This window comes from Physeter macrocephalus, chromosome 3 (assembly GCF_002837175.3).
Source record: "Physeter macrocephalus isolate SW-GA chromosome 3, ASM283717v5, whole genome shotgun sequence".
Taxonomy (NCBI): domain Eukaryota; kingdom Metazoa; phylum Chordata; class Mammalia; order Artiodactyla; family Physeteridae; genus Physeter; species Physeter macrocephalus.
The window spans coordinates 3,757,509-3,779,675 of NC_041216.1; the positions used below are offsets into that span (position 1 = coordinate 3,757,509).

A 22,167-nucleotide genomic window follows, 5' to 3' on the forward strand; every position below is an offset into this window, starting at 1 on the left:
CAGTAGTGGGATTGCTGGGTCATATGGTAGTTCTATTTTTAGTTTTTTAAGGAACTTCCATGCTGTTCTCCATAGTGGCTTTATCAATTTACAGTCCCACCAACAGTGCAAGAGGGTTCCCTTTTCTCCACTCCCTCTCCATCATTTGTTGTTTGTAGATTTTCTGATGATGCCCATTCTAACTGGTGTGGGGCGATACCTCATTGTAGTTTTTTTTTTAATTAATTAATTAATTAATTTTTATTTTTGGCTGCGTTGGATCTTCGTTTCTGCATGAGGGCTTTCTCTGGTTGTGGTGAGCAGGGGCTACTTTTCGTTGAGGTGCGCGGGCTTCTCATTGCGGTGGCTTCTCTTGTGGAGCCCTTTTTGACCTTTAGGGTCGGCCTTGGAATGGTCATGGCGCCTCTGGGTGTGTCATTTAGCACGCTGTATTACAGTGAGTGTGTACTGAGGCTCAAGGTCTAGTGGAAGTCGACTTGTCTGCCATCTTGGACCTATTTGTTTCTAATCAGTTTATGTCGTGTCCTCGGGCTATGTCATTCTTTTAAAGGTTGTGCCCTGCCCCCTTCCCTCCGGTTTCAACCCCATCAGTTTCTTTTGCATCTAGCTCATTCTATCCTCTGTCTCCCACACAGACTACCAAATCTATGTTACTCCCCTGTTTAAAAACCTTCACTGGGCCATTCCCAACAGTATGGCATGAACTTTAAGGCCCTTCATAACCTGACATCACTCGACTCTTCTAGACCTTCTTCTGACACTTTCCTTTGATATACCCCAGAGCGGTAACCAAGACAAGAAGACTGGAACTATGCATGAAGGCACTGAAATTTAGCACAAAAAATTGAGACACTGACTTTAAAAGATTGCATGGCACTCCTTCAGCAGCACAGTTAAAAACCTTCCCACCTCCACTGTCAGATAATGCACATTGTTGATAACTCCCATCTGTTCTGTTCACATCTTAAATTAAAGCTGATTTGAGGATGAGGTTAGTGTGTCCTTCCCTGAAGCCAAAATCCTTCATTGTCGCTCTGGAAATAGGCTCAGTCACCCTGAAACTCTCCTTGCCCTCCAAGTAAGCCATCCTCTTTTTCACATGGCTCTGTGGTAAGCCCACCAGCAGGAATACCTTCCATTTCAGTGTCTGCCTGTGTAACCCCTTATGGGACAACTCAGTGTCACCTCCTCTGCCAAGGTTTTCCTGGCCCCGCCCTGTATTCACCAGCCTGTTTTTGCACTACACAGTGAAGTCTCATCTTTGTTCAGGAGTTGCACTTTAACTCCCATGCACTGGACAAAAATTATGATCAGAATTACCTGCAGAAATCCCTTAGGAAGATGTCACTTGTCATGCCAACGCCTTGGTTCTCTGTACACCGACGCCAAACAGAAATACAGAGACAGAGTTATGGAGGAGAAAGAAAGAGTGGCTTTATTTCTTTGCCAGGCAGAGAGGGAACACAGCAGGCTAGTGCCTCAAGAACTGTGCCCCCCTCGTTCGGGATAGTGGTCAGAGGTATGTGATAAGGATCAAGGCAGCGACAGTCTTGCGTTCTTCTTTCTTCAGCAAAGTTTCAAAAGGTGGGGTTGCTGACAGGATTAGGGTGTGTGCAGGGTCTCTGGTGGTCTCCTAATCTTGATGAGCTTCTCTGGTCCCTTTAATCTTGCTTCAGGTGGTTTCCTGGCTGCTCCTCCCTAGATTAGCAACTGTTCGAATCTGCCCTTTGGAACTCAGGGAAGGTCATGGAAGCTGGAGTCTTGCCTACAAGAAATGGGGGACAAAAAACCCTCCATGCCCGGGAACCCCACAGGGCCCTGCTCGGCATCACTTGGGAGACTGCTGTGTTGTCTCCTGTGGAACAAGGCAGCCAATTTTCCTCCAGCATGGCAACAAATCACTGTTTATAAAGTATTTCATTTAGGTGTCAGATGGTTACAAACTGTTTCAATGACTGTAATCACATTTACTGTGGCAAAATGCACACACTATAAGCCTTGTGGAATCTGAGACCCACTGAGATGAACATCTACCACCATCTCCCCAGTACGCCATCTTTCTCAGCAGGGGACACACTCATTGACTGGAATGGCAGGTAGGTGCCTCCTTCCCTCTTCCCTCCCTGCTAAGCTAGGATTCACACGAGGTGAATTCACCTAAGTTAAGATATGACCCTTGTTCTGTATTATCTTTTTTTTTTTTGGCTGCACGGCTTGCAGGATCTTAGTTCCCTGACCAGGGATTGAACCCACGACCTCGGCAGTGAAAGCGCGGCGTCATAACCACTGGACTGCCAGGGAATTCCCTGTATTATTTTTATAATTCCTTGTTCTGAAATGACCTGTCCAATCAACCAAACTGAGTGCTCCAGAAGCACTCAGAACAGATTCCCAAGGATGATCACAATGCTTTCTTAGCACAGAATAAGAATTAGTAAAATTGGATAAAATCAAACAATCTCCTTTATGTCCAGCCCCACCCTTGCCCACCTCTGAATAATTAATGCAGGGAGACTCCAGGCCACATATTTATCTTTAGGCCAAAAACCAGCACAAGAGCCAACCTCCCTCTCTATAGGACAGTCCACAGCATCACCCTTAACAGCACTTTCTTGCTGTTTTTTTATATCGAATCCAACCTCTTCAGCATGGAGCTCAAGGCCACATCCCTGACCACTCTCCCTTCTTTTCCCACTCCCACGATTCCTTTTCTATATGGCTGCTTAGTGTCTCCAGCCTGCCAAGTGGGCACCACAATCGCAGACATTTTTAACGACCACGATCCCCCACGTAACCCCACCACACACACAAGTGGAAGCTGGGCCCTGCTGAATAGAGAGCCAGTCCTGGCTGGGTAATTTCAATATAGTTCTCTGTCTTTATTGATACTCCACTGCACACGTGAGGGAAACAGTGCTTTTCTAGAAAAGACTGGAGTCCATCACATTTCAGATGTGGACGTAAACCCCGATGTAAGCAAGGGGCTCTGGCAGTCGGAGCAGCTGCAGTAACGCTCAGAGGAGCAATCCCTCTTTGTGGCAGGTTTTTGGGAAATGATCATCTCTTCCAGGTCCTTCATTTTGAAGAAATGGGGGACAAAAAACCCTCCATGCCCGGGAACCCCACAGGGCCCTGCTCGGCATCACTTGGGAGACTGCTGTGTTGTCTCCTGTGGAACAAGGCAGCCAATTTTCCTCCAGCATGGCAACAAATCACTGTTTATAAAGTATTTCATTTAGGTGTCAGATGGTTACAAACTGTTTCAATGACTGTAATCACATTTACTGTGGCAAAATGCACACACTATAAGCCTTGTGGAATCTGAGACCCACTGAGATGAACATCTACCACCATCTCCCCAGTACGCCATCTTTCTCAGCAGGGGACACACTCATTGACTGGAATGGCAGGTAGGTGCCTCCTTCCCTCTTCCCTCCCTGCTAAGCTAGGATTCACACGAGGTGAATTCACCTAAGTTAAGATATGACCCTTGTTCTGTATTATCTTTTTTTTTTTTGGCTGCACGGCTTGCAGGATCTTAGTTCCCTGACCAGGGATTGAACCCACGACCTCGGCAGTGAAAGCGCGGCGTCCTAACCACTGGACTGCCAGGGAATTCCCTGTATTATTTTTATAATTCCTTGTTCTGAAATGACCTGTCCAATCAACCAAACTGAGTGCTCCAGAAGCACTCAGAACAGATTCCCAAGGATGATCACAATGCTTTCTTAGCACAGAATAAGAATTAGTAAAATTGGATAAAATCAAACAATCTCCTTTATGTCCAGCCCCACCCTTGCCCACCTCTGAATAATTAATGCAGGGAGACTCCAGGCCACATATTTATCTTTAGGCCAAAAACCAGCACAAGAGCCAACCTCCCTCTCTATAGGACAGTCCACAGCATCACCCTTAACAGCACTTTCTTGCTGTTTTTTTATATCGAATCCAACCTCTTCAGCATGGAGCTCAAGGCCACATCCCTGACCACTCTCCCTTCTTTTCCCACTCCCACGATTCCTTTTCTATATGGCTGCTTAGTGTCTCCAGCCTGCCAAGTGGGCACCACAATCGCAGACATTTTTAACGACCACGATCCCCCACGTAACCCCACCACACACACAAGTGGAAGCTGGGCCCTGCTGAATAGAGAGCCAGTCCTGGCTGGGTAATTTCAATATAGTTCTCTGTCTTTATTGATACTCCACTGCACACGTGAGGGAAACAGTGCTTTTCTAGAAAAGACTGGAGTCCATCACATTTCAGATGTGGACGTAAACCCCGATGTAAGCAAGGGGCTCTGGCAGTCGGAGCAGCTGCAGTAACGCTCAGAGGAGCAATCCCTCTTTGTGGCAGGTTTTTGGGAAATGATCATCTCTTCCAGGTCCTTCATTTTGTTTTCCACTGTCTGAAGTTTTTTCAGAATTTTCTCTTGCAGACCCAAAGACAGGAAGATATTATTGTCTTGAAATGAGAGACCATTCCCTTCTGGGTTGACCAGCAAAGCCTGAAAAAAATCTGAGCCTTTCTTGTAAAGTTTGTAGAGTGTGATTGCAAACAACAATATTTTCTAAAATAAAACAACAGAAGTTGAAGTTACTTGTTTATTCATGTGAAATGCCACAGTTTACTGTAGATGCAAAAACAAAAGATGACTCTAAAAGTAATAATAATCCCTCATTCCTAAGCCAAACCTTCTGTCTAACAAAACATCTTCACACCTATTTTGTCTTTTGAGCTTTATCACAAAATGGAGTGGTAGGCAGGTCAGGGATTATTATAATTAATATAATTAATAAAGATTATAATATTAGATACTGTTTGCTGAAAGTCTGCCTCATGCAAGGCTCTGTGCTAGGAGTTTCCTTCCCTATGCAGGACCTATTTATGTAGAAAAAAAACAGCTGGATAACCATTTAGATGCCTTCCAGTTTGAACTCTGTCATTGTCAAAGGTCATATACTTGGAAATGGTAGAGCCAGGACTGGAATCCAGGAATTTTGATTTCCATGTATATTCTCTTAGGACACCGTGGTCTGAAACACTGGATTTCCTGGTCATAGAAAAAGATTTTTTTAATGTGCTAGGACAGAGTCCTGGTAGGAAAAGAAAAAAAAATCATCTCTTTTCCTTATTATAACTAGCACTGCTTATTGAGTACTACTGTGTGCTAAGCTTTATACATACAAGATCTCCTTTAATCCTCACCAAAAACCTGAGGGAGGCACTGTTAGCAAACCAATTTCACAGATAAGGAAACTGGGGTTTACAGGCTAAGTGATTGCTCTCAGATCACACAGCAAGTGATAGAATGAAGAGGCCCCCGTAGTCTGACTCCAGAGCTTATTGACCACTGTTATACTACCTCTTTTTCTTGGCTGAGGTGTCTGGAGGGCTGCGAATTCATCTTTCTGATTGAATTAAACAATAACCAAACAAGAATAGAACCCAGAAGTACAGATAAGAGCTTGGTGTTTTGCCTTCTATTCTTCTATATTCTAACTGAAATACATGTATATGAACATGTAGACACACAAATCCCTGTTGGGGATTTAGGTCAGTTGGACTATATTAAATGAGATTTTTGGAGAAGAATTTCATTTAGAATCCTAAAAATTGGGTTCAAATCTCAGCTTTGCCAGCTTTTACAATCTATGTCACCTTGGGTCAGTGATAACCAAGTTCCCTCACCTACAAAATGGAGATAATAATCCCCGCCCTGCCTACCATGCAAGGTTTTGAGAGGTTAAGAGAATGCATGTGACTGATTTCTCAACAGTAGTGACATGAAAATAAGTGAATGCTACAAAATAATCCAGTAATAACTTATCTCAGCATTTACCAAGTAAACCAGTCACCCTTTAACAAAGCCCTCTTTAAATCCCGTCTCCTTAAATTTAGGCTGAACCTCAATGCACCTCAGTTTCCTGGTTCGTCATATGAAAATAATCTCTATTTCATGGAATTGTTGGGATTCTCAAAGCATTTTAACTATATTGTCAATATAGCTATTATTGGTAATTAAACAGAGGTATGTATGTAAAATCCTAAATGTTTTTCATAATCCCAGCCAATTGTACTCCTATTCCCAAAAAGAGCCCCTGTTTATTCATTGTGATGACTAAATAAATATACATGCTTCCTCATCAGTTACAGAGCAAAGGCACAGTAAGAACAGAAAGGCGAAACCCAAGATCCCAGTTATACTTGCAGTGCTATTCTATAAGAGGTACTCCACATGGTGTCTGGCACACGGTTAGACACTCAAAGATGAATACAAATATATGATCAAATAAATTTGGAGGTAAGGCTGCCTTCTCGGATTATGAACTTCTTTAATGTGTTTTATTATAAGACAAGCCAAAGATCATTGTGAGAAAGACCATTTTTATGCCAAAAACCTAACTGATGGAAGTTTTTAAGGATAACGTCGTTTCAACCAGCTTCAGAGACAAAGCTTCACTCTGGTTTATCTGCATGGTCTTAAAACTGGGTGGCAGCAATATGGGAGAGAATGGACCAAATTTCAATGTAAAATTATTTAAATTTCTCTGTAACGAAAGAGTATAACCTGAATTGACTGAACACTTCGTTTCCATAAGGCATATACTCCTATTCCCAACAAAATCAAAAAGGAAATCCCCAGGATAACTTGCACAGCCGGAGCAAGATTATCTAGTAGCCCCAAATTTGTTTGCTGAAGCACACTAGTCTCTCCCAGAAAAGTTGCTTGGAGATAATTCCATATCGAGCTCAGAGAGAGATAGTCTATTATGATGTCCCAGATAGAAGACACAGGTGACATTTTAATATAACAGCAGCTCCAGGAACTGCATGTGCAGAGGCTTTAGGAACCTAGATACGAGTTAGGAAGAGTGGTCTGGGAGTCCAGTTCTGAAGCCATTGTGAGCTGTGCTTTGTGATATCACTGTTCTGAAGCTCAGCTTGTTTCCCACTCACCCACTGAAACTTCTCACTCAAAACCAAGCAGACAGTGGCCTGAGTTTTCAGTTCAGTCATAGCACTCTCTCTAATCTTCGGCAAGTCCTAGCTCTAACACAGCACTGTCCAGCAGAACTTTCTGCAATGATGGAAATGTTCTGTATTTGCTCTGTCCAACATGGAAGCCACTAGTCACTTGTGGACAGTGTGGCTGAGGAACTGAATTTTACATTTTATTAAATTTAAATGTAAGTAGCCACATGTGGCTAGTGGTTACCCTCTTAAACAATGTATATAACATTTCCAACAATCCATGGGATGGAGAGCAATTATTTTCACATTTCAACTGAGAAAACTGAGGTTAAGTGGAGATTAGAGGAGACAGGATTTAAAAAGGGCTTTCCTAAAGAGCGAATAGTTTACTTGGTAAATGTGGAGGGAGGTTATTACGATCATTTTGTAGCATTTCCTTTTTCATATGTCACTACTGCTTAGAAATCGTGATCTTTGGAAAAGCTTTTGACATATTTGAGCCTCATTTTGCTCATCTGTTTACATCTCCTTCATAAGATTTATATTAGGAACAAATGGTATAATTTCCTAAGCACTTTGTAAACAGTAGCATGCTGTACCATTACCTATATGCCATGTTATCAAATCCATTATTTACTGACTAGTACCTATCTACTCAACAAGGAGGTATGAAAGTATAAAATATAAGGTCTGTTCCCAAAAATCTTACATGAAAAAAGGTAGTTCACACACAAGCGTATAATATAAATTGTGAGATCAGTTACCAAGACAGCAAGAATCCAAAAGAGGATTTGCACCAGGAGGAGGGGAGGGGCATGGTAAGTAAGGAGAGAAAGGGTCAGTTATGACAACTTTTAGAAAAATATTGTCTGCGCTATTCTGATTTGTTCATCTGGTTGACTGAAAGAAAGAAAATGAATAGGGAAGCCTGGTGGAGAAAGAATAACTGTTTTGTTCTTGCAGGAATCAGAGGTATGGCAAGTTGCTTGAGGTGTCAGGGACACATCCAGAAAGTGGAGTCTAGAATGTTGTTGGATATATAGTACCATGTCAGGGCGAAATGACCTACTGATTTAGGAGCGACTGCTAATGATGTTAAACCCATAGTCTGCTAGTGACTGATCACAACCAGAATCTTTTCTAGAAAGGAATACAAATTACTCAGCTAAGACTTGGGATTTTACTATAACAAGTTAAACATACATCAGAAACCATTAAAGAATGATAACCAAAAACTTTTTGGAGAAAAATATGGTTGTGACAACTGAATCATTACCCAAGACTTCCTATACTAGATGAGATCCTCCTGTTACATGGCACCTTAGACTTTACTTTCAAAGCACTTAACACGATTAAGGTTATTTGTGCAATTTTGGGTTTAATATATCTTCCCTGACTATTGTAAACTCAAGGAAGACAGGGACCATGTCCACTTTATTGATTACTGTATCCCTAGTGCTTGGTACTTAGCAGGCATTCGAATATTTTTCAGTAAATACAAAGTCCCCTAGAAGAATTCCAAATATCTTTATAGCCTAAACTGTTCAATCATCAAGTGCCTATTACCATATTTGTGTACTCGTTTCTATAGAAGCTTTATAGAGTAGCTGTTAAGAGGATAGACCTTTGGGAGTATAATGGATCTGGGTTCAAATTTTGGCTGTACTATTCACTAACTTTGTTACCTTGGGCAGGTTACTTGAGGCTCAATATCTTCATTGGTAAAGTGAGAGTAATTCCTACCTTGTAGGGCTACTGTAATGAGAATTCGATAATTTGTGTAAAAGAGGGCAACTATTATTTATAGTGATGTTTATGACCAAATGCAAGGTATTGTGGATCTCAATAGTATAAAGTCCCTCAAAGAGAATCTAGTCTGAAAACCCATTTATTGTTTGACTCCCCTCTCGGACACCTGAACACCTCCAATGATGAATTTATCACCATGCAAGATACCTCAGCCCACCTTTAGTGTCATCCATCCATCCATCCCTGTCACTTCCACATTGTGCCCTATTAGGACTTCTTGACTTACACCGCAACATATGATATATGCAGTGCCTACTTTCAAACCTTCACTACGTTCCTCATTGTCTTTCAAACAAAATCTAAAATCTAGACCATGGTTACAGGCACTAAAATACCTGGCTCCTGCTGACCTATCCAATCTTCTCTCCTACCCCTTTCCCTTTTATTCTCTTAACTCTATAGCTCTACTAGATTTGTCAATGTCACTAACACACCAAGCTGTTGTACCACAAAGCCTTGGCACATAATTGGATTATCCTAACTCCTATTATTTCTTCAGGTTTAAACATTACTTCCTTTAAGGAAGATTTTCCTGTCCTCTTTTTTGGTTCCCTCAGTCAGGGCATCTTTTGTAGCACTTTTATTTAACTAATTATTTTTAGTGTTTTGTTTAATGTCTGTCTTCCTGACTAGACTCTAATCTCCAGGATGCAGGAAACTTACCCTGTCATGTTCAACATTCTCCCCAAGAGCTGGCAGAAGGTGTGTGCTTAGTAAATATTTGGCTATAGATTTCCTATGCCTCTTGTCTTCTCTTTTCCAGGCTAAACCTGCCAAATACGGGTTGACAGGTTTTTAAATCTCCTGACTATCCCACTTACTTCCTCAGAGAGGTTCAGGCTTCCAAATGCAGGCCATCACAGACTGTATTTCTGCAAGTGTAGACAAAGCAGGCCTGCTAGCACAGTGGGCCTCTCTTTGCAGACTCAGCTGTACATAATAGGAGGCTGTGTCCCCAATCAGAAGTATAAAGCTGCGAGGCCTCACAGTCTACCATGGGGGCGAAGAGGGGACCAAGCAACTTTTCTGACTTTCAGAAGTTTCTTTCCGAAAGAAAGACTGACTTTTTCATAGGTCACACGATATTCACATAAACAACAGTTTCTCCTTTCCACCTCTTTCTCAAATGAGTAACTGTCAACACTGGACATATGACTGGAGTTGAATCTGCATGACCTGGCTTTTACCTATGCTTCCAACTTTATTTCCCACTACTCACTTTCACAAAAAATACAGCTTAATTACAGAACTGTATTTTTGGTACTTTAAATACCACCTGCCACTTTCCATCTTTCTTCCTTCACATTAAGTTCCCCTCCCTGATATTTTTCCAGTCAGATGAGATTGGAAACCGGGCTCCACCTCTTCCTAGCTTTTATCAGCTAGGCAAGACACTTCATCCCTCTCTTTTTATCTGTCAAATAAGAATACTAACAGTACTGACTTCATGGAATTATGAAAATTCAACAAGATAATTTTATGTAAAGTGCTAAAAAAAAAGTGTAATTATCCTGCATTCTCACAGCACTTCCCACTTCGTATTCTGGGCCACTGCTTCTAGAACTTTTCTGTGCCTATGAATCATCTGGAGATCTTACTGAAATGCAGATTTTGGACCAGGAGGTCTGGACTTGACATTCTACATTTTGAACAAGCTCCTAGGTGATGCCCATGCTGCTGATCCATGACCACACTTTGATTAAAATGTTTAAGCTACCCCAGCTCTCACATTAAAGCTCCATGATAGCAGATCCTGTAACAAATCTGCTTTGTTATTTTTATCTCCCAAAACATCTGGAATTATCTTTAAATATTTGGCTAATGACTAACTCTGTTCTCCAGTGACTCTCCTTCGCAGTGCAGGTCAAAAGTAGGTAACCACCCCCCCCCAAAAAAAAAAAAAAGTAGGTAACCTGGGACCGAGAGGATAGGTTAGGGATGAAATCCCTAGGAAGGCTAATCAAAACCTTTCTTCTCCATCATTCCCCACTCGCTCTCTTTCACACATGTGCTCATGAACATGGGGAAACATGGAAGCAAGAGAATTCTGGGTAAAATTCAAGAATCAAAGTGCCCGGCATTCTCGACTTCCACCTATCATTTTAGGGGGCACAAACTCAGTGCTTCCAGGTCTGTGTCAGGGGTTGGGGACAAACCCCAAAGAGACATCAAGTAAAAATGACAGTACTGAAAACTTCAAAAATAATCCTCTGATCTTCTGTATTATCATATAATCACACATGCTGGTTTTTAACAGAACATTGTCTTCAGTAAAGATCAAATGAAGCAAGCCGCTACAACTGGAACAGAAAATGATCTTAGGGTCATCTTAAAGCAAACTTTCAACTGGGTTCTGAAAATTAGGGTTTGGTTCCACTGCAAATGCACTCACTTGGTCCTTCCAGGAGGTAGGAGTTAGAGGTGGCTGAATGGATATAGTTGAGTCTATTTTATTTTGGCCGAACTGGGCAGCACGCGGGATCTTAGTTCCCTGACAAGGGATTGAAACTGCCCCCTGCAGTGGGAGTGCAGAGCCCTACCCACTGGACGACCAGGGAATTCCCCTTTATTTTTATTATTTATTTATTTAAAAAATTTATTTTATTTTTGGCTGCGTTGAGTCTTCGTTGCTGCGTGCAGGCTTTCTCTAGTTGCAGCGAGCCGAGGCTACTCTTCGTTGCGGTGCACGGGCTTCTCATTGCGGTGGCTTCTCATTGCGGAGCACGGGCTCCAGGTGTGTGGGCTTCAGTAGTTGTGGTGCATGGGCTCAGTAGTTGTGGCTCGCGGGCTCTAGGGCGCAGGCTCTGTAGTTGTGGCTCACTGGCTTAGTTGCTCCGCGGCATGTGGGATCTTCCTGGACCACGGCTCGAACCTGTGTCCCCTGAACTGGCAGGCGGATTCTTAACCACTGTGCCACCAGGGAAGCCCTCCTCTTTATTTTTAAATTTTTTTTTAGCTGGATATAGTTGAGTCTTAAACAAATTAGCAGCTTTCTCTTGGTCTGATCTAAAAATCTCTAGTATTAGGAATTTTTTAAATGAGGCCACTGGTTATTTCTCATGCTCAGATCACAGATAAGGACCTTTCAAAATGATCACCTACACCTCCTCACTTCATAAGTGAGGAAACTGAAGCCCACAGAAGAAATTAGCCAAAGATCCCAAAGGAGTCAGTAGTGACCTCAACCTCTAAGATGTTCCACTCTGTCACTTTTTCTTTCAACAGAATCGTTTGAGAATCCTGTTACCTACTAGGATCTGAGCCAAGAAATGACTTGGGCTTGGGGGGTGCTTTAGACTCTTAGGGTGAGGAGGTGGCAGAATGAAATCCCTGAAGAGCTGATAAAACAAGGTTTAAGGGTCAGAGAAAAGATCTTAAAATCTTAACCAGAGGCATAAGAAAGGGATATTAGGAGTATGAGTCGTTTCATTGCTAGCTAATGAAAGTGACTGAAAACTTTAAAAGGAACAGAGAATAAAGCTGCTGTATTTATAAGAATACATTCCATCCTCTTCCCCCAAATCCACTTCTTCCTTTTGTAGTCCCACCTCAATTGGTTTTATCACTACTGAACCTTAAGTTTTGCTCAAAACGTTTTCTTCACCCTCCAACATCCAATAATCCTCTTGAATTTTTCAATGTCATCTACTCACCCCTCTGCTGCAGTTGTCAGTACAGACTCTCACCAAGTTTGCCTCAATTACTTCAATAGTCTTAATATCTACTGTTTCCATTCTCAGCCCCTCAAATCACACTCATTTCAAGTGATCTATAGATTAATATGAATGTTTTGTTTAAAATTCTTCAAAGGCTCTCAGCTACCTATGGACTCAAGTCCAAAGTCCTTAGTGTTCATGATTTGGTTCCTGCCTATCTCTACAATAATCTCATCCGCTCCAGTGCTCCCCTTTTACTGCTAGCCTATCAAATTATTTGTAGTTGCCTGGAAACATGACTTTACATCCCTGAATTTGCTGTGCCCTTCACATTATGTTCGGCATACGTTCTCCTTTCTCCCTGGACAACTCCCGGACATCCTCTTCTGGGAGCTATCTTGACTCTCAGAGCTAATTATTCTATCTCGGAATTTTCTTTCCACAAAAATTTTAAGACAACAGTCATTCAAAAGGAAGCTTGATCTGAATGGTTTGGTTAATAAGAAACAAAAAACTACTGGGGTAAAATATAAGTGCACATTCCAGAAAATATAAGTGCAATTCCAATTTATGTGTGGCATGAAAACTCATTATGACTAAAAAAATGGGTGAAAAATTGTAATTTATTGAAACTCAACTCAAAAAATATAAGATGCTGTAGTGTACAATATATTACACAGAGCACCCTCAGGTGCACATTCAAGTCAAGTAAGAACATATCCCTTTCCCTAGCCCTCCCACCCTGGGATCTTAGTATTTGTTCCATATACAATCATGCACACTTAATTTGAAAAAGGAAGCCCCAATATATTTTGATGTATTAATTAGCACCAAACAAGAATACAGTTCCATTTTTTTAATAAACAAACAAACAAAAAAAACCCAATCAATAAACCAACTGGAGAGCTAATGGACTCAGCCAATACTGCTGACATAGATATTATACATTCATGTAAATACACAGCCTATTCTACCCTAAACAATGGTGTGGCTGGTTCTCAGCCTTTGTTCGAGTTGGCAATTGTCCCCATGTTGCAGTGTTGGAGCCAGTCTGTTTCTAAAACAAAATTGCTATTTAGGAACTTCCTACACAAAGCTCATCTGTCTTTTTTGTTGGAAACAACTCTAAAATTGGTGTGGAAAACTTAGATCTTTCAAGGACAACCACTGGCCGAAGATAATGAAGCTGTTTTAAGGCAAGTTCTCCACAGTCTGTTAATGCTTTGTCCAATACGACCCTCAGGTTTTCCAAGGGAGGAACTGTTGTCGTCTCAGCTACTATTAAAGGTGGGATTGCAGTCAGGTTCTCATGAATTGCAGAGTCACTGGAAGAATGAGGTATGTCAACTTCAGGGTCATTGTCATTCACCATATTATTTGCCATAACACTCCCTGTTAAGTCATTACTGGGTTGTGAAGAATTACTTAATGTTAAGTGCTCTGAAGGCTCCCAATCATCAAAATCATCTTCTTTCTCTTCACTTTCCTGAATAAATTTCAGAAATGAAGATTCAAATCCCATAGGTTTGTAAGTCTTCAAATCAAATGACCTGGGATGTGGATGCTTCCTAAAATTCTCTTTTGGGACATGGGTTGAATTTTTTACAGTGTTTTCTTGCCCTGAACTTTGCTGCCCAGTTTCTGAGTCTTTGATCCTTGGTAAAGGCAGCTGGAAACTTGTGAAATAAGTCCCACTTTCAGTCCCATCAGGATTAGGTATGGAATTTTCTATTTTACAAGGAGGAGGCTGAACTGTATTACATTGTTCCAAAGAAGTGGTTTCTGAACTATGGTTACATTTCAAAGTTCCTCTGTAGAGCAGAGTATCTGCATCAAAAACTGGGTTGCTTTCTGTACATCCTTTCTGACCTCCATCCCTTTCACCTGGATAAAGGGAATCGGCGGTCTGGACAGGTATGCTACTGTCACCCGGGGAATGGCTGTGCTTTGTGAGCTCTGATTCACAGCTTCTATCTTCTTCTTTCTTTATACAGGGCTCTGCTTCAGAAGGGGGCTCCTCCTTAATTTTGGTACCGTACTTAACACAAACGACAAGATTTTCCATCTGTTGCTCTAAATAGGCACTACTCATCTGATGGGTACGTTTGTAATGCCTCACTATGCTGCTCTCCAACTTCACCACAGATAAGCATCCCTGAACCATGCAAGGGTACTGCGTGTGCTCAGAATGCTCCACACACATATGGAGGGCTTCAGCTCTTGTTTTAAAACTAATCGGAGCTTTCTTTTCTTTGATTAAGCCACATTTTTTAGCCTTAGCATTAAACGATCTCCTGGTAGTCTGATGTTCATGCCCCTGAGTGTGAGTTGTTTGACACACCTTTTCACTCCTTAGTAGCCTTTCATTTGCCACTTTCTGGCTTCTAAACAGATCATCATAATAGTCCTTATGTCGATAATATACATGTTGAGAATAATTACTGCGATGGGTGAAAATCTGGCCACAGCCATTAAGATCACAATGAATTTCATAATCTGAATGTATTTCTCCTTCAATATTATGCTGTTCCATCAAGTGGTGCTTCAACTTGCTGAATGTATAAAAAACAGCAGGGCACTGAGGCTGGTTACAGGAAAACCTGGCTGCTGACTCAGCTTCAGAAAGCACTTTCGGCTCTTCAATGTGGTCTAGGTTATGAGAGTCACTACAGTGCTTAGCAAGAGCTTTGGAACACAGGAAACGTTTGTTACATTCCTTATATTTGCAAGCAAATATCTTTTTGCATTTGACAAGTTCCCTTTTGGTTCTCGCTTTGTCTTTCTCTAAACATAACTGCTCTTTGTTGTATTGATGTACAGTCCTGTAATGGCGAATCAAGCCTTTTAGATTGGTGAATGAGGAGTTGCAAGTTTTATGGATACAATGGAATGGTTTGTGGTATTTATTCAAAATATAGCAGAGATTTCCTTTAGCAACAGTTCTCCTGCTACCTCTCCCCTCTCTTCCTTCTCCTTCTTCTCTATGGCTACCTATTGGTGACGAAATATCAGATGTTTTACTTTCTGTTTCTTCGCAGGATGACTCCAAATCTGTTTCTGAACTGCACTCATCTTTTTTAGAATGACAGTGTGGCTTCTCAGAGTTACTGTTGGGATCACTTCCAAGTTCCACGGAACAATCACCTTTCAACCTGTCTACGGAGCATGGGCCTTCATGATCACATTTTTCATTATCTAATAGTTTTTGAGTTACTCTGTCACTACCAATTTGATGTTTATTTTTATAATGAATCCTAAGGTGTGTTTTTCTCGTAAATGACCTTTGGCAGATATGACACTGGAACGGGGAATACCGATGTTGAAACATGGTTAGCTGAAGGACTTTTTCTTTTGAATAATTATGTTTTTTAAGATAATGCATTAACAAAGCCTCTCTGGTCACAAATTCATATTTGCATCCTTGAAGCTCACAGAAAAAAGGCTTGGCTGCCAGCTGTGCCAGGTACTGACTTGGCATATTTTCATCTTGATTCTGAAAATTAAGGTCTGAGATTGTAGGTGACACCGCTTGAAGAGACTTAGCACCACTGGATGGGTACCCCTGCAATGACCCTGAGAAAGAGCCATGTGTTATTGAGTTTTTCAAGCTTAAATGCTTCAAGCGTAACAGAAGTTCCAACATGGTATCCTCTGTACACGGCCTTTTAGAAGCACAAATGGAGGCTTCTGAGGAATAACTATGATGTTCTCGTTTACATTTAGTATGAATATTGTGATCTAGACCTTCATCTGGGGAGTCACTGTTTGTATCTGAGCTAGGTTTAGGTTCTGTATCAAACTTTTCAGTTGTTGGATTATGTTCATTACCCAAACAGGGAAAGAGATCTTTTGTCTTTACCTTTTTGGGTTTGAAATGGTATGGATGAACCTTCCTTAGATGCTTCTGCATGCCTCTTGCATTTTTGTACGTGGAACCACAGCCATCAAAACCACAGGTGAACTTAGTCCCATCAAAACAAACTGCCACATTGGAACATTTTTCTTTTAAACCGGAGGGCATAAAGACTTTCTCGTGAGACAATAATATATCCTGCATAGTTTCAGAGTGATCCAGTGTGTCAATTAACTCTTCATTCATGGAAGCTGAAGAGCTATGACTTAACTGATCACTAGAATTACTGTCACTGTTTTCTTTCAGATTTTCTGCAGTTTCTATTTGAGAACTAGCTGATCCTGCACAAAAAAGAAGATCCTCTGGTAAATGTGATTTATCAGTTTGGTCAAGTAGATGGGGCTGATCAATACAATCTTGTTTTTCACCTGCTGCAGGCTCAAGTTTCACCGATTTCTTCACATCTCCATTTGAACTTTCAACATTATGCATTGAGAGGTGATTCTGATATTCAATTTTGGAATAATAGAACTTTTTACAGCCAACGAAGTTGCATGTGTAAGATGCATCCCTAAAGTGTTGTGCTTCATGGTGGTAAAGCTGTCCCAAGTCACTGAAAACAATATTACAGCCATTTAATTCACATTTATAACGCAGATCATCATGTTTTTGTTTATGGTTAAGCAGTTCATTCACTGATCCAAACCTAGCATAGCAATCTATAGATACACACATATAAGGCTGAGGACCACAATGCACTTGTTCATGCTCTCGCAGGTGAAAAGCAGACATGAAATGTCGTCGACAGTAAGTACACTTCTCTCTTCTATTTTTCATATCTAAGTAGTGCTTGGCATTTTCATCATTATTTTGGTGTTCAGCTTTAAGATGCACACTTAAGTATTTAAACTGCTTAAACACACGGGAACAGTCTGTGCCAGGACATGGGTACAAATCTCTGTCTTGCAGGTGGCAATCTTCTAATTTGCTGAATGTGACATATTCATGTGACTCTCCTTTGGCTTGTTCATTCAATGACTGACCTTGCTCCAGGGTTGCAGAAGGGCTCTTGGGACAAACTCCCTTTTGAGAGCCTTTCAACAGTAATTTCTTTCTAGAGCGGTCCCTTCTGCTTGGTGGCATTTTAACATGTTCCATCACATGAGGAACAAATATTTCTTTTCTCTTGAATTTTTTAATACAAACCGGACAGGTGTAAATTCCATCTTCCATATGCATCTTAGAATGATGAAGAATCCTGGCCTCTATACATTCCCGCTTACATAACAAACAGAAAAATTTATACTGAAGCCATCTCTGGTATCTTTCAGAAGAACCAATGGGTTTTTTGTCTCTTTTCTCCTTATGCTGATCTGTCAAATCTCTTCTTCTATATTGTTTATCTTCTTTGCTTTCCTCATAATCACTAAGAAATGACTCTAAAACATCTGTGTCATTAATAGACAGTTCATAGCCACTTAGGTCATCATCAGAATCTGAGGCTTCTTGTCCTAGAAGTTGGTGGCAGTGTCGTTTTAAAGTTTTCCAGTCCCAAAATTCAGGATCAAAAGGCCAGTGGGCTTTTAAAGCTAGTAAAAGCTCACATCGGAGAGAATTTGGAACTGGTGCATTTTCTTCATCAAATTTTTGATCTGGTTGGGAATACAGTTCTTCCAACATATTAAATCCATCCAAACTGGGTTCAATTAAGAATTCTGTAAGCTGACAGGCTCGTCTAACTTCTAAGTCTTCTGGTAAAAGACAAGCAATTGTTTTACAAACTGAGGCCTTCATTTCTTCATCCTCACTTGATCTGAGTTGAAGAGCTCTGACACATAGTAAAATCGACACCCCAAGACCAGCATCTTGTGCCTGTTAAGAAAAATAGGGAAGAAAAGGTTTTTTTTTTCCCAGTTTGGAAACATTACATAACTTTCACTGATAAGATACACACACACACACACACACACACACACACACACACACACACTTACTTCTTAAAACTTAAAGTTCTTAAATCTTTCTTCCTGCGAGTTACATTTAGATCCTCCTTCTTTCAACATGCAAAGGACTGGATTAGATGTTACAACCATGAACAACAACAATGTACATTTACAGAGTATCCAACTTTATAAGGCACTGCATATTAAAGCAGTCCTTAACCCTCAAGGAATTTATCTGTGTGCCAAATGTATAAAGGCACATAAATTAAAAGGAGCTCAGGATAAATAAGGTCACTGAAGGATTCAAAAAAGAACTGTCTCAAGCTGGGCAGGAAGGATAGTGCTTAAATAAATGGGTGCAAGAGGAAACACATGTATAAAAGTGAGTCTAAGATTGAATTCAAGTTTAAAAACTCATATGTCTATGTCATGAACAACTGGGTGTTTTCAAAACCTCAAGGCTTAGGATAAATGATCCTTTCCATTTCCTCCTAAAAGAATTAATAATCTATAGTTACAGGTGTACTGAAATCTCAGTATCCCATGGAAAAACAACAGAAAATTTCTCTATAGCAGCAGGTTCTCAGAAATCAGTCAAAAATCACAAAAAAGATCTGGTCGTATATGATAAAAGGCAAGTGCATTTAAGATGATTCTTTCATGTGAGAGGCTGAAAGCGTGCTTGAAAATAATATAAACCAAGAAAAGCAGGATCTTATGGCAGAGTGGCTAAAAATATGGTACTTAAGAGCACAGAATTTTGAGTATGACTTTGACTGACTTTGAACCCCAGCTTCACAACGAGACGTTTTTAACTCCTCTAAGCCTCAGTTTCCTCATCTGTACAATGATAATTATAGTGGCAGTACTGGATTTTCCTCCTAATGTTGTTATAAAAATGAAATAAGGTGACACAAAATGAGTATTACAATGTTGGCACATAGTAAATATTCAACAGAACCCCATGTAAAATATTTGAGGATAAATTCCACTGTTCAAACATCAATTTGCTAAGCAATTATTCTCGTTGGGCACCATTCTAAATGCTGAGAACACAAAGAAATAATTGCCATCAATTTACAGACTCCTTACTACATCCTAGGCACTAGTCTAAATAAACTTTTTGCATACATCATCCTCATTTTATAGATGAAGAAACCAAGGCTCAGAAAATTAGTTGCCCAATGTCACCAGCTAGTGAGCAGAGGAGCAAGAATTTAAACTTAAAGCATCTTTTCCCAGCGTCTGAGTCTTAACCACTTTACACTCTATACCAACTCCAAAGTTAACTGACTTGGCCATATCCCATGTGCCCTTGATACAATATGCCAAGGCACTTCTTCAGCTTCCTGGTTTAAAACCTATCAAATTATTCATATCTATCAGCTTCTTCAAAATTCAGCTCCACATTCCATATCCTAATTCTGATTTATTCATCACTCCTTTAAGAAGTAACTTCTTGGTATATCTGTTCAGAATGTATAATGGTAGTTATTTTTTTTTTGAAAAGTGTTCTTAATGATTTCACAGATTTTACCATTTCAACTAGGTTAGGCTGTTTAAGAAAGAACAGACATTCTTTGCTGTTCATCTCACAGTCTTCAAAAGGGGTTAAGTAACTTGTTGAGAACCTATGATTTTAAAACTTAACAGACTTTCTCCAAGTTCCCTGTGCTCTTACAAATGATAACCTTACATCACATTATGCCATTTGTCAAGATACCCATGGTCTAGATCCTTACAAGTCATGCATCTCTAATTTTCATCTTCTTTATTACTAAAGAGAAGGGATTAAACTAAACAAGGTCATGTTTTGCAAAACAGTACTACTTATATGTTCCACCAAAAAGGGCCCTAAGGCCAAATAAACTGGCTTCAAGATTATCCCTCTTCTCATGCCTTCTACTTCAAATATAAGCACATCCACATCCTTTCTTCTGTCATACTATTTCTGAAGTCTTGAGAGAGACCCTGGATTCTCTGAAGTCATCCCTTCCAATATGACTTTCTCAAGTCACAGAATCAAAATTTAACAACTCCGAGCACTTTTAATTGATCATTTGGTTTAAGCTCTGTTTATAGAAAACTGAAGCCCAGAAAATAAGGAGGTTCTGTTACAAGGCCCTCCTTCTGCAAGAGACCCAACGCCCACAAAAGCTTTTCAGCATTATTAACCTTTTCCTTCCCAAGGGCTATGTGACTGGTTGCTAGTTGTGCTAATATCGTTTCACCTCTTCTTTTACAAAAACAGAACACCTGGTTTTATCTGGTTACAAAGTCACCTGGAATAATCAAATAAACATATCTCCTAGCTCTCCCCTGCAGCTAGATGTAACCGTGTGTGTGTGTGTGTGTGTGTGTGTGTGTGTGTGTGTGTGTGTGTGTGTTGGAAGGAGTGGGGGAAAAGGTGTGTCGTAGTGTGGTTTGCTCTCCACTCCACTTCTCGCTATCTGGAATGGAGACATTATAGCTGGGATTGGAATATGAGATGGAAGCTAAGTGTTAACAGCAGATAAAAGGAACCTGGGTTTCTGATATGTGGAGCCATGAGAGCAACCCTGGCCTGTCTACCTGGGTTATCTACCTGTATAGGAGAGGGAGAAACTTCTATCTTCTTTATACCACTATCACTGTGGGATATCTACCATTCACAGTAGAACTAGATCCCAACTGATACAGGTTAGATCACCTCTCTTTTAAAGAGCTAGAGGTAAGTCTCTCAATTTGAAAATAATTCCACATTCACTCCCCTTCCACCTACCAGTCCATATCTTTCCTACCCTTCAGGACAAATATAAACAAGGATTACAGTGGAAAATGTCCTAGACTGAGATGAAAAAGAAATGGGTTCTGGTTATACAAATGGACAGCAAATTCCTTGGTCTGTGCCAGAAGCCCACCTTCCCTAATCCTCTAGCAGCTTTCCCATTTTTTGTGGTTCCTTGAGGTAAACAGAAATCTAAGATGACCCCCACTGACCTTCACTTTTGTATAATCTCCTTGCTTTGAGTATAAGCAGAACCTATAAATATCATTCCTATAATTATGTTACGTTACATGGCAAAAGGGACTTTGGAGATGTAATTAAAGCCTCAAATCCACTGATCTTAAGACAAGTGGATTACCTAGACCTGACCTAATCACTCAAGCCCTTTAAATCTAGATCTGGAAGTCAGAGGTAGAGGAGGCCAGATTTGAAGAATTCCTAGTGCCTTTGCTGGATTGAAAATGAAGGCATGGCATGAGGGTGGCTTCTAGGAGCTGAAAACAGACCGTGGCTGACAGCCAGCAAGAAAATGAGGACTTCAGCCCTACAACTGAAAGGAACTGAATTCTGTCAACAATAAAAATGAGCTTAGAAGTGGATTTTCCACAGAGCCTCCAGATGAAAACTCAGCCTGGCCAACACCTCAATTTCAGCCTTGTGATACTGAGCAGTGAACCGTGCCACACTGTGCTGGACTTCTGCCCTACAAAACTGTGAGCTAATAAATGGGTGTTAACTGAAGTGCTAAGTTGTGGTAATCTGTTATGCAGCAACAGAAAACTCATACTTCCCTTAAAGATTGGAAAAAAAAAAAAAAAGAACACAACTTTTTTTTTTTTTTTTTTTTTTTTGTGGTATGCGGGCCTCCCTCTGCTGTGGCCTCTCCCGTTGCGGAGCACAGGCTCCGGACGCACAGGCCCAGCGGCCATGGCTCACGGGCCCAGCCGCTCCGCGGCATGAAGAACACAACTTTTTAAAGGCCAGCTGTACCACTAATTTTTTTTTAAACAAGGCAAGTTCTGTAATTACTTGAACATGTTCTCTATGAGATAGGAGACACAACTTCATTTGCAGTGATAATAATTATCACCTAGCTTATTTGCTTCTGACAACTTTTACCTTTTCCTATCTTCACTGGAGAAGACTAGACACACGTATTTCAAA

The 22,167-nt window shown here is 40.7% G+C and overlaps 2 protein-coding genes across 4 annotated transcripts in view; both read right to left on the reverse strand.

Moving 5' to 3' along the window:
* Positions 1 to 4,172: 4,172 nt before the first annotated feature.
* TMCO2 (transmembrane and coiled-coil domains 2) lies at positions 4,173 to 6,875 on the reverse strand. The gene is made up of 2 exons (XM_007114254.1): positions 6,572 to 6,875; positions 4,173 to 4,570 (listed from the first exon to the last, which is right to left on the reverse strand). The coding sequence occupies exons 1-2, from the start codon at positions 6,803 to 6,805 to the stop codon at positions 4,256 to 4,258; spliced, it is 549 nt and encodes a 182-aa protein (XP_007114316.1). The 5' UTR covers positions 6,806 to 6,875; the 3' UTR covers positions 4,173 to 4,255.
* Positions 6,876 to 13,044: 6,169 nt separating this feature from the next.
* The window catches only part of RLF (RLF zinc finger), a 72,736-nt gene continuing 63,613 nt past the window's right edge, over positions 13,045 to 22,167 (reverse strand). For 2 of the 3 annotated variants that reach the window (XM_055082788.1, XM_028485862.2), the window contains one exon: positions 13,052 to 18,165. In XM_055082788.1, the coding sequence (XP_054938763.1) occupies positions 13,516 to 18,165 (4,650 nt within the window). In that variant the 3' untranslated portion in view covers positions 13,052 to 13,515. Of the gene's footprint in view, positions 18,166 to 22,167 lie in introns of all 3 variants that reach the window. The other variant, XM_007114255.4, reaches the window with a different exon arrangement.

Excerpts from the sequence above, each read along its gene's own strand:
- TMCO2 (XM_007114254.1), bottom strand. The coding sequence starts at position 6,805 with ATGTCACCTGTGTCTTCTATCTGGGACATCATAATAGACTATCTCTCT. Across the intron at positions 4,571-6,571 it reads GAAGTGTTCAGTCAATTCAG|AAAATATTGTTGTTTGCAAT; the intron begins GTTATACTCTTT and ends GTTTTATTTTAG.